General features: G+C 38.0%; 1 protein-coding gene across 4 annotated transcripts in view; it reads right to left on the bottom strand.

Moving 5' to 3' along the window:
• CEMIP2 (cell migration inducing hyaluronidase 2) overlaps positions 1-12,971 on the bottom strand; it is a 97,552-nt gene that overhangs the window by 20,327 nt on the left and 64,254 nt on the right. For all 4 annotated transcript variants that reach the window (XM_027839537.1, XM_027839539.1, XM_027839540.1 and 1 more), the window contains 3 exons: positions 11,953-12,108; positions 8,040-8,217; positions 3,541-3,756 (listed from right to left, as the gene is read on the bottom strand). In XM_027839537.1, the coding sequence (XP_027695338.1) occupies positions 3,541-3,756; positions 8,040-8,217; positions 11,953-12,108 (550 nt within the window). The remainder of the gene's footprint in view (positions 1-3,540; positions 3,757-8,039; positions 8,218-11,952; positions 12,109-12,971) is intronic.

Here is a 12,971-nt window from a genome sequence, read left to right as displayed (position 1 = left end):
ATTTAAACACTATTATCGTGTCAGTAATAGGAATAGTAAAGCAGACTTATACAGAGCTAGAATTATAATGACCTCAGATGGACTGTTGGCGACAGAAATTCTACTTGTGGCTCAGCTATGTGCTAGGACTTAAAGAATATATAACTTTCAACTATACACACTCAGCTTTCTCAAAAAACAAACTCATTCAAGTAGCATGTCCAGATGGTCCTTGGAAAAACAAAACAAAACAAACAAAACACTTCACTATAGTTTTCAAATGCCAAGATCCCCAAAAAGGGTTGGATTTTTCTTAACTCTTAAAACTAGATCACCTCCTATTAATGGATCAACAGTGGTTGCTCTCATTCACTATATTTTAAAATAATAATGGAGAAGAGAAAATATTCTTAAGTCACTACATTCTTTTCCAGTTTAGTATACTGTGGCTAAGTCTACCCTCTCCCTCCACTCCTCTAGCCAGAGTCAGTGGTTAAGTTTTAAATTTTGTCTAAGTGAATAAGAAATACCACAACAAAGAAAACAAGAACCCATCAAAATCAAACCAGAATGTCTCTGGATCTTTGCCCCCTTAAAGGGCTTTACTTTGCCTGCATACAGAATTCCAAGTGTAAAAATGCTAAACAACAACAACAACAACAACAATCACTAACATTTATGCAGTGCTTTATGGTTTATGAAATATTTGACACTTGAATATCATAAGAATAATAGAGCTTAGGATAATAATAATAGTAGTAATAATAATAACTGACATTTATATAGTTCTAACCACGTGCCAGGCACTGTGCTAAGTGCTTTTACAATTATTATCTCATTTTATCTTCACAACAACCCTGGGAGGTTGGTGCTATTATTATCACCATTTTACAGATGAAGAAACAAAGCAGAGACTGGCTCAAGGTCACCCAGCTAATAAGCATTTGAGGCAAGATTTTAATTCAGACAAAATGATATTATGATTGTGAAGCATTTAGCACAATGCTCTGCACACAGTAAGAGCTATATAAATGGTAGTTTATCATTATGATGTTGATATTGATGATGTCTTACGATAATATACAAATGCAAGTCTGAACAATGAGAACTAATGTTGCCAGAAAGAATTTTTCTTCCAAGACAATATATGTACATACACATACACATGTACACACAATGGAGCTAAGGAGATCTCTGGAAGTGGGTAATCCATGTCATACAAGTTGAATCACAGTGGAGAAAGGAACCCTGACTTTCTAGCTTGCCAGAGCTTAGATACATCCCACGACAGTTATGTTGCCTGAACTTACTGCTCTCTGAACCTCAGTAGGCTAAAATCCCATTATCTGCATAGCTTAGTCTGCAAGCTGTCCTCCACGGCTTCTAAGCCTCTCCTCCTAAGTTCCAGGACATTCATCTCAAATAATGACAATGGAGTCCAGAGGACCTGGTTTTTGAATCCCAGCTCTGCCATTTACTTCCTGTGAGACACTGGCCAACTCAATTCTCAGGTCAGAAGGGTCCTAGGTCAGCCAATGATCATTTCTTTTCGGGCTCTCCTTCTGACTTTTCCAGCTTCAACATCATTCCTCAGCTGCTGTCTCACCCTGGAACTTCCCTCAGTGCTGAAACCAGCTTACCTTAGAACATCCATCTGTCGCTGAGGCATTCCCCTGGAACAGACTAGCCTACATCTCTCATCGATGAGTTCCTCTTGGGGCCTCCATTTTGGGGAGTGATCCAGGTTGGCCAATTTTTATTCCCTTCCTGGCTTTCCTTCTAACTTTTCTGACTTTAACACCATACCCTGAAAGGGTACCTTCCCCTTCCCAGCCTCTATTCCCATCCTAGTTTCTGGTTCCCTTTTGTGTTTTGTCTTCCCTCCTTGAGAGAAGGGACTGTTTATGTTTTTATTTATGATACCAGTGCTTAGCATGGTGCCTAGCACATAGTAACTGCTTAATAAATGCTTCTTGACTTGTCTTGCCGGGGTCTTGGTTTCTTCATCCATAAAATGATGGGATTGGCCTAAATGATCTCTTAAGATATCTCCCAGCTCTAAATCCTATGATCTTATGAATATTTTTCTAACTAGATAACCATTCATTTTCAACATCCTTTTGCCTTCCATCCAGCTAATTAACAAATCCTACCATTTCATTCTGTAAAATATGGTCCTTAACCTCCTTTCCATTTGAAAACACGAATCATCTGGTGCCTAAATTATTGAATTTGCTTTATTTCCCTTCACAGTCTTTAATCAGTCCACGAAGACACAGGTAAAATCATCTCTCTGCTATCTGATATGCTGTCCCAAGTCATTCTCCCCAGTCACTGCTTTACTAAATCTAATTTATAAAAACAACGGGTTAAGACGTTGTGGTCTTTAAACAAATTTCACTTGTTTCCTCAGATTCTGCCTCTCTTAACCAACTGGTCATCTTCTTTGACTCATTTGTCTCACATCTCTTCTCCGCTGTGGAAAGACTGTTAGACTTGGAGCCAAGAGATGTGGGTTTGAATTCTACCTCACGGGGCTGTCATGAGAAAAGTGCTTTGCAAACTTTAAAATATTATGTGTGATTTCTTGCTACTATTAGTTCTAGCCCTATACTTTCTTTCCTGCCACCCACTAAACCTTATATTTTTCAAAATACCTAAGTCACTTACTCGAAATCTTAAAGGCTTCCTCTTCTAAGAAGGCTTCCCTGATTAAGTAGATCTATCCACATTGGCACTAAACAATAATGTTATTCCACTATTTCTCATCTTTAATTTAGCACATGGTGCAGTAGAAATCTACTCACTGGACTGGGGATCAGGAAGTGAGAATTCTAGACTCTGTTTTTCTCCTCATTCACTATGTTACCTTGGGCAAATCACTGCTCCCTCTAGGTCTCAATTTATTAAATCTAAAATGAAGAGATCAAAACTAGACCATCTTAAACTTTCCTTTCAATTTCTAACACTAGAAGGACCAAGCGGATCAAATGATCCAAAACCTTATTTGTAATTTACTATAATTTCTCCTGCCAAAGAAGGAAACAGCAAACCACTTCAAGTATCTTTGCCAAGAAAATCCCAAAAGGGGTCACAAACAGTAAGACACAATTGAAATGACTGAATAACAACAACAACAACAACAACAAATAATTTCTTCTACTTGTACAAATGTACTTTAAATATAAATATTACAGATACTATAATTTTATGTTGAAATAAAAATGTGTAACCTACTATCTTTTTTCTCTGCTTATAAATTAAAAAAAAAATTAGTGCATCAATTGATGTAGCTTCTTTCTTTGAGGTATTCTTAAATTCCAGTCCTATTAACAGTTCAAAATTTTCAATAAAATAAAACAAAATTTAAAAAGCAGAAAAAAAATGGATTTGAAGATACAAAAGAAGGAAGAGCAGTATCACATATATTCTCTAGGAATTTTTTCTAACACTAAAATCTTCAAAACACAGTCATTTCATGGAAGCAATGAATATAAAAAGCAAGTGAGGTACTATTATTCACCTTTTGAACCCTTCTGAGCATGTATATGCTGAACCCACCTGGGCATAGGTCCCACTGCAGATAATTCCATTCCACTTGGCCATATTAACACAGTCTGGATGTCTGATCAAGTAGTTGTCCATTCTACCCACGTAAGTGTCCTTGTATCTCGTTACAGAGCCATCAACATCATGGAATATAGAATTCTTGTCACCGTCCAGGTCACAATCTTCAAACCAGGGACCAGGTTTCCCAAAAAAGACGTTCAAAGAAACCTGATTGAAGGAAAAAGAAAAGGAAAGAAAACAACAAAGTTTGTGCAACAACAATCAGGTCCTCCAGCTGCATACTGGGTACAATTGTTTTAATGCCTGAACTAGGAGCACAAAATGCGAAGTTCAAAACAGAGATACCTGAATCTGGGGTATACTGGGTGTCAGGAAGGACTAGCACCTCTGGTGTGAGGGCTTGCCGAGTCGTTTTTCAGGGCTGCTCATCCACCTTTGGTGTCTACCTTGCATTCAACTCTCACCCATGGCTTAGTAGCCATACCCCAGTAAACCATCTTGGTAGATGCGCTAACGCAGGTTGAGGGTAACCAACAGGCCTCAAATCAATCAGTGAGTTAAGGGGATGTCTACCCCAAGCATGTGAAGAAAATTCTTCATGAATGAGAACAATTTGCTCTAAAGGTGATGAAGGCAGTTGAAAGAGGCGCTGTGGAGTGCTTAGAGCTTGGTCAGACATCAAAGACACCAGTGTCATCCCCTGCACCCAGGGCCATCGCCAGTCATCTTGACTTTTGCCCAGCCACTGGACTCCGGAAGAGACAGTGAGACTGACAACTTTGTGCAACTCTGCCTTGCTTAAATTCAATTCATGTTCGAGTCAAGATATCACACCATGTATGTCCTCTTCACAAAAGAAAGACAAACAACCTTAAGAGCTAGAATGCGTAATTAGAGGAATTTCAGAGTTTGCAAATGACCTCACTGTTCTCCTAAGCTACCACTAAGTCAAGGGGTCAAATGTTAATCTCCATTTCAAGTTTTACTAAAAAATTGATATCTAACCTAGAAAGAGCAGCAGATAAAGCTGATATATTTAGAAAAGAAAAAACACTGAACTTGAAAGACAGGAGACCTGGATTCAGATTCCAGCTCTGACACTTCTAACTAAATGACATGAATAATTTTCTTCAGTACTAAACATCTCAGCCATTTTATTCAGGGGAAAAAGGAGGGGAGGGTGGGATGGTGGAATAGAATTTGAAAGTGTTCTGAATTCTGCTTCCAGTTTTCATTTCAATTTCTCAAATTGCCTTTTAAGCAACTAGAAATAGTAGTTGGCGTTTTCTATCATATCATCCTTCCCAATTCATTCTTTGACACAGCTAAGATTAAGTTCCAAGTCAGGTTAGTTTTTACTGTGCTCATTTTAAAAAACTTTATTGATGCCTGATTTTACATCACATTAATATCTGAATACATCTCTAATTGTCCCCCCCCCACCATGAGCCTTCACTTGTGCCAAAAATTAAAAAAAAAATTCAGCCAAACCAATATATCAATATTAACTGACAATATATGCAACATTCCACACCTGAGGCCCCCCTCTTCTCTCAAGAAAGGAGGGATACATTTTATAGCCTTGACTCGGCACAGAACACACACTTCAGAGTAGACTGCAGCTGACATTATGAAGCTTCTGGTCAGACTTGGGGGAACTATGCCATCAACATTTCCTCATTTCCTATAAATTAATACTGTCATCCAAGCCACACAGACACATCTATAAAATATATTTATACTTTACATGTAATTTATTTTTAAAAATAGCTGTACCTTTAGCTCATATTGTGACTTGGGGCTCTTTTTGACTTGTTTGTGAATAGCTATAGGTTTCCGGTTCTGAGTTTTGGGGTGTCTAACCTTGTGCCTCCAAGTGCTAAGCTTGAGGAAAATCAGGTATATGTTAGGCCTCCCTCTAATATTCTGAGGCAGTCAAGGGTTCCTGACAAACTCTGCTACAAACAGTCTCTTGGTGTCACTGTCAGATAAAATACAAGGCTGGATAGACCAGTAAAACACTTCTTACGATACTTTACTCCTATCGAGATCGTGTCTCTTTTACAACTGTATAACATAGTGTTAATCTTATGCTGGGTCATAACAATTCTTCCATCCATCCCCTTTTTTCCATCTACACAGCCACCACCCTAGCTCAGGCACTCATCGTCTCTTGAGATGGTTTTGCAATCTGTCTATTTGCCTCATTGCTTTCTACCCTAATACGCTCTCTACACAGCTGACATTTATTTTCTTAAAGTACAGGTCTGATGGTGTGACTCCCCTACTCAATTATCTCCAGTGGCTCCCTATTGCCTCTAGGCAATAGTTGCCAGTATTTAAGGAGGTTTCATCCTCCTTAAATAGTCATGCCTTTTTTTTTGCTAAAGCAAAAAATATGCATATATGTATATATGTATACACACACACACACACACACACACATGCCTTCCCTTGTTACCTTGTGTTGATTTTGTAGGTACCTATATATGTTCTTGGCGCAGTAGATAGAGTGCTGGGCCTGAAGTCAGGAAGACTCATCTTCCTGAGTTCAAATCTAGCCTCAGATGCTTACTAGCTGTGTGACTCTGGGCAAGTCATTTAACCTTGTTTGTCTCATTTCCTCATTTGTAAAATGAGCTGGAGAAGGAAATGGTAAACCACCCCAGTATCTTTAACAAGAAAACCTCAACTGGGTCACAAAAAGTCAGGTGCAACTGAAACAACTGAACATATATGTATATGCCTGCCCACACTAGATTACAAATTCCTGGTCAGGGACTATTTCACTTTTATCTAAGTATGAGGGATACTACTAAGTATGATACCTAGAGAGAAGGCATTAAACAATGCTTGATTTGTTGAATGATTGCCAACAGCATATTACCTAGTTCCCACTGGAGACTAAAAACTTTAAGCTTAACAGACTGGTGTATGTAGGCCATAAGACCTTCTTTGGTAGCAGAGTGGCTAACATGGACACCATGGGGTCACACAGAGGTCTTTCTATTTATATTGGATAGTAAGAGATAGTCCAATTCCACAATCATAGCCTAAAAATTAGTCTAGCCCTAACTATGCCACTGGAGATAAATGGCCAAAATAAAAGTTGGATTGACTAGTCAATATTCTGTGATATGACTCAGCTGTTTCATCTGCAGAGTCAGCAGATCTTGACTTTCACTGACCTACCATAAACTTCATTTTAAAGCAAAAATAGCTTGGTTTTCAACAAGCTACTGTGATTACCACTGCTAACCATGAGGTGAGTAAAAGATGCTGAGTCCACTCTGCTCAACAGCTACTGTCAGGCGATATGACATGGTCTTAGCCTTTGTTATTCTCCACCTACACCATGAGAACTGAAGCTCTAAGTGTGTGTCTGGTTATACAGACAGAGGTGGTATATTTTGAATTATGTCAGGTAGATGGCCAAGGGTGTGGAGGTATAAATGAAAATGGTGGACAACTGAATTTTACAAACTCATATGGTACTTAACCAAAACTCTATATGGTTTAAATAGGATCTCTCTCATGATCTCTGAGTCATTTCTCAGTCATGTGTAACTCTTTGTGATACCATTTGAGATTTTCTTGGCAAAGATAATGGAATGGTTTGCCATTTCCTTCTCCAGCTCATTTTACAGATGAGGAAACTGAGTGAAAAAGGGTTAAGTGACTTGCTCCGGGTCCAGCTACTAAGTGTCCAAGGCCAAATTTGAGCTCAAAGAGGTTAGTCTTTCTGATTTCAGGCTCAGCACTCTATCCACTGCATTACCTACCTGCCCAAAATGGTAAGCTAATTTTTAAAACCCACAACTTTCATAGGAATACCTGCACTGCTTTTCTCCTTCCTGCCCACTTTCTCTTTAGTAATGCCGGCCCCCAGAGAAAATAAAATATGCAAGTGTTTCCTCTCCAGAGAGCCAGTGATTGCGCTTTCGGATGGATGCCCCCACCAACTGTTTTGTTCAAAGGCTCCTTGTTGTTGCTGTTCAGTCATTTCAGTTGTATCTGATTCTTCAAGACTCCATTTGGGGTTTTCTTGAGAAAGATAATGGAGTGGTTTGCCATTCTCTTCTCCAGCTCATTTTACAGATGAGGACACTAAGGCAAACAGGATTAAGTGCCTTGCCCAGCTCGTAAGTGTCTGAGGCCAGATTTGAACTCAGGAAGATGAGTCTTCCTGATGCCAGGCCCAGCACTTTATCCACTACACCACCTTGCTGCCTCTAAACCATGTCAAAATACCCAACCCACCATGTTTTAAGCTACTTTCCCCTCTTAGAATGTTAGCTGAATGTCAAGAAGTAGCCAGAGATAGTGTCTTCTATTATCATCTGGAGTTCATATGGGCAAGAGTAATGAAATCCAGTTTATTCCACATCTTTCTTTACAGTCCCACCAACCACAAACTCAATTTGGTCTCCTCCCCTCTTGTTTTTAATTCCTCCACTGTCACTGAAGAGGGACCCCGAAGGCGGACTTACATGAGCACCAAACTTCACCAGAGAAATGTTATTCTTGGGTGTCAGCTGCCAAACATTCTTCATTAGGAACCCAATGGCACTGCTGTATCTATCTGCAGTTGGCATATAATTCTTGAATGTGCTTTTGCTGAGATGAATAGGTCCATCGTAAATCTGAAAACCTCTAATTGGAAATGTCCTGTTGAAACACAAATTAAATCACAGGTGAAAATGGGTACAGTTATTAAACATTATGTAATTTCTTCCAATGTGTTTAATTTGGAAGAGATGAAGGAAAGACTAGTTCAAGAAAATAATGAAGTAAATTTGCCTTCCCAAGTCAAATGTAGCCAAAAAAAAAAAAAAATCAACATTTTTTTCTTTTTGAATAAGCACTTTTACTAGCTACATTTTGCTAAGCATTAACTATATTTTACACCATTAGATTGGAAGATTCTTGAGGGCAGAGACTATCTTCTGCTTCTTTTTGTATCCTCAGCACTTAGCATAGTGTCTGGCACATAGAAGGTGCTTTACTGATTGATTGGATGGCTAATAAATATAGACAAAAATACTCAGAATGGGAAAAAAAATCGACCAATAAACATTTATTATATACCTATTATATGCATAGCACTGGCAGAGATACAAAGATAATAGTGAAAGAGTCCTTGTCCTCAAAGGGCTTATATTTTTAAATCTACAGAAGCAGAAAGGACCTCTCTTCGAGCTGCTAATGAGGCAATGAAAAGGTCAGAAATGAAGGAGCTGTTATATTAAAAAGAACTAAAATGAGAAACAGGAGAACTGGGATCTAGAATTGGTCCTACTCTAGTATGACCATAAATAAGTCCCCTCATCTCTCTGTGCCCCAGTTCCCTAATATGTAAAATTAAGTAGTTAAAGGGCAACAGTCTTTAAGGTCCCTTCCACCTCTGAAATTCTATGATTCTATAATTCATGTCAGCATGACTATAAATGTTCAAGTTTAGAAGGGCAGATAAATCTAGGGAAATACCTATACCGAGAAACACAGTCCTTCTGTACTCTAAGCTTCTTGGGTTGTCATGTGAAGGTTCCATAAAATACCAAGTAGCAACACTTCTATTTTAGCCACATACACAAAAAAAAAAAATGTTAGGAATAAAATTTATACTCTTTGAGAGCAAAAATCATTTATTTCATTTGTCTTTGTATTCCTAGGGCCTAACACAGTGCCTTGTATTTTGATAGGCACTTAACAAATGCCTAATTGAATTAGAGACACTCAAATTATTTCATTATTCTTAACTCTTTTCCCTGGAATTTCTATAGCAACTGACCAATCTCTAATATGACAGCACTGCCCAGCAAAGATTCCTTTTCTTGCTGGCAGAAAATAGTCTATTGTATTTAAGACTGCAACCTATGCATAAAAACGTCCTTCTCCTCATGGCACTCAAGCTGTGACCCACATATTGTCTGAACAGTGCCTGGCACACATAAGTGCCTAATATATTTCAGGATGATAATTCCCAAGGGAGAAGAGCCCAGAATAAACAATAATTCACTGGAGTCAGGTTGGCTTGACCATCCAGGGAAACCAAGGTAAATAAATCAAATCAAGTCAATAAACATTTATTAAGTCTGACCTATGTGTAGGCTCTGTGCTACATGCCAGGGATACCAAAAAAAAAAAAAAAAAAGGCAAAAAAAATGGTTCCTGTTCTCAAGGAGCTCATAGTCTAATGGGGTTGTGACACGCAAACAACTACATACAAACAAGATAAAGAAAAGAGAAATCAGAGAACATCTCTGAGAGAAGACATGAAGATTGAGGACAAGGAAAGGCTTTTCTGCAAAGGTAAGACTTTAGCTGAGACTTGAAGAATGCTAAGGTAGCCCCGAAGCAGAAACAAGGAAGGAGAGAGTTTTAGGCATGAGAGACAGCCAGGAAAAATGCCCAAGGCTGGGAAATATAATGTCTTGTGCAAGGTACATGAGGGAAGCCATTGTCATGGGATTGGAGAATACTTGGAGGAAAGTAAGGTATAAAATGACTGGAAAGGTTACAAAATGTCTTTCTTCACACCCTATCTTTTCTGAGTCAGTCTACAGAGACAACCTTAGTGATCATCAAAACAGGGACTTTTACCATTGGTTCTACCATGAAGTCTTTGGGAAGTTTAGTTAACTTATTCACTCTGACTTTCCCTGGTGTGAAATGGAGATGATAACTCTAGCCTGCCTCCATGACTGAGGGGTGGATTAATTATTGAAGAATTGCCCTAGGTGGCACAGTAGATAGAGCACTGGCCCTGGAGTCAGGAGACCTGAGTTCAAATCCGGCCTCAGACACTTGACACTTAACTAGCTGTGTGACCCTGGGCAAGTCATTTAACTCTACTGCCTAGGGAAAAAAAAAAAAAAAAAGAAATGCCCTAAGTGCTAAGCTGTACCATGATGATTCTGTGATTATAAGGGTAGAGGCAAGCAAAGAGCCAAAATATAATCTATTATCAAAACTGGATCTCAGTCTCAGCTGTTATGCCACTGTAGTAGTTTTCAAGTCCAGCTTCTACATTAATTTTGTTCTCTTCATCAAGAAACTCCCTTCCCTAAAATTAAATTCTGCCCCAGCCATTTCTGAAAACCCTGCAAGAGTACAAAGTAAGAAAAACCGATCTAACACCAGCTCCAAAATATTCTACAACTCAAAACACACACACACACACACACACACACACACACACGGAATCTAAGTTAGCAGGTGTCTCATGAGGATAGAGAAATTTCAAAGAAACCTTTTTTTTTACTTTCAGATATTTTGTGAAATCTATGAAGTCCTCAATAGTTGCCAACTTTAGTACTCTGGTTATTTTTTTTTCCCCTTAATAACAAGTAAGTAGAGAGAAGGAAGATGGAGAAAAAAAAATCCACAATAGGAAATGAACAGTTTCAGGATTCACATAAAAATTTTCTTAATTATTTCAAAAAACTCAGTAATATATGACTTATGGTCCGTCTGAACTGATTCAGAAACCCAAACAAGACAAAGAGATTTAGGATCTATCACTATAACTAATAAAATACCACTAATAATAATAACTAATATTTGTTATTCTTTAAAGATTTACAAATTATTTTTTATTGGATCCTCACAACAGCTCTGTAAAGAGAGCTTTTTTTTTTTTGGAGGCAAGAAAAGGAGTTATAGTGAGAAATGGAGAATGAAGTGATGGGGAAATGGAAAAATATGAAACTTTTAAAAAATAGAGGACAACAGAAGCAAATTCAGAAGGAACACAGATAAGGACAATGCCCAACTATTGAGTTAAATTTAATATATATTATAAAAAAAAACTAAGATCTACATGATAAACTTTTGCCATGACATATATATTTTTTCTTTTCTTCTTTGTTTAGATAAAGTGTTCATTGTTATTCATAGTTATAGTAGCTAGCATTTATATAGCATTTTTAGGTTTGCAAAACTCTACAAATATTATCTCATTTGATCCCCACAATAGACCTGGAAGGTAAGTGCTCTTGTTAATCCCATTTTACAGATAAGGAAACTGAGGCTGAAAGAGGCTCAATGACTTGCCCAGGGCCACATAGCCATTAAGCATCTGAGGTCAAATTTGAACTCAGGTCTTCTTGACCCCAAGTCCACTCTCTCCACTGAGCCATTTTTGTTTCTGTTGTTGCTGTTGCTGTTTGTCAAGTTCAAAACAATAAAAAATACATTCATTTTCTTAAAACAGCCCTGTAAAGCGAGCACTACCAACAGCATTATCCTCATTTTACAGGTAAGGAATTTAGGTTTCAGTGACTTACCCATGGTCACCCAGGGAATATAGGGGGCAATATTACAGTCCAGGATTTCCTGATTCAGCCAAGTATTCTAGCCACTACAATGCACAAACTCTCCTAGTCTGGAAAGCAGTCTTACCTGTTCCTAGGCAAAGTCCGAAGTCTCTTGGAGATCCCTCCAATGCCTGCATACTTGTTCTGACCACCCTGAAAGCCATAGTTTTGACTCTCCCCAACAAACAGAGACTCTGATACTTCTTGGCTGGAACCTTCATCATTGGGGAAGCTTCCATCACTGTAAAATGAGAATGACTAAAATTACCTAAACAGAAAGGCAGGTTAAAATCTATGTCATAAAAGAAACCCTTAAATTTCTTTTAATGTATTGCAATTTAAATCAGGAATTTTCTTGTCTTTGAAAAGAAAATCAGAACAATTCACCTTCACGTCACGAAATAGTGAAAATCTTACAAATTAAACACATACAACTGAAGGGGTTTTTTTTGGGGGGGGGTGGCAACAATCTGATAGTCCTAGGACAAGATATACCACATTTAATAAAAGAAAAAAGAGGGTAAAAACATGGACTTTCATTTAATGTAATTATTAAGTCAACAAACATTTATTAAGAATCAACGATGTGTCAAACATTATGCTGAGAACTGGGGACACAACCTCCCCCCAAAAAAATTATTAATAGTTAGCATTTATACTTCACTTTAAGTTTTACAAAGGGCTTTACAAATATTATCTGACTTTATCCCCACAACAATCCTGTGAGGTAAGTACAATCCCCACGTTACAGATGAGGAAACGGAGGCTGAAAGAAGTTAAGGGACTTGTCACAAAGACTGTCCGGCCCTCAACCTCCTGTATCACCTTATGTAGTAAGAGTCTTGCTTATGTAGTAAGAGTCATGACTAGAGAAGGATAGCTTTTGGACAAAACAAATAATAATCTCCAAATTTTCATATCCTTCCTCTTTTTTAATCTCTCAGAGATGCTTCTTCCCCTTTCTAATCTAAATTTTAAACCCTGAGAATTTTCTACTAAGAAATGAAGATAACTCTGTTTGCCTGTAAGAATCTAGTAACATCAAAGCTTCATTGGCAGTAAGAACCCCTTGTTCTTCTTGTTTTTGTTAAGATGGTAAGTTGT

This window comes from Vombatus ursinus, unplaced genomic scaffold, assembly GCF_900497805.2.
Source record: "Vombatus ursinus unplaced genomic scaffold, bare-nosed wombat genome assembly UNPS02014832.1, whole genome shotgun sequence".
Lineage (NCBI taxonomy): Eukaryota > Metazoa > Chordata > Mammalia > Diprotodontia > Vombatidae > Vombatus > Vombatus ursinus.
This window is presented reverse-complemented; position numbering and strand designations above follow the sequence as displayed.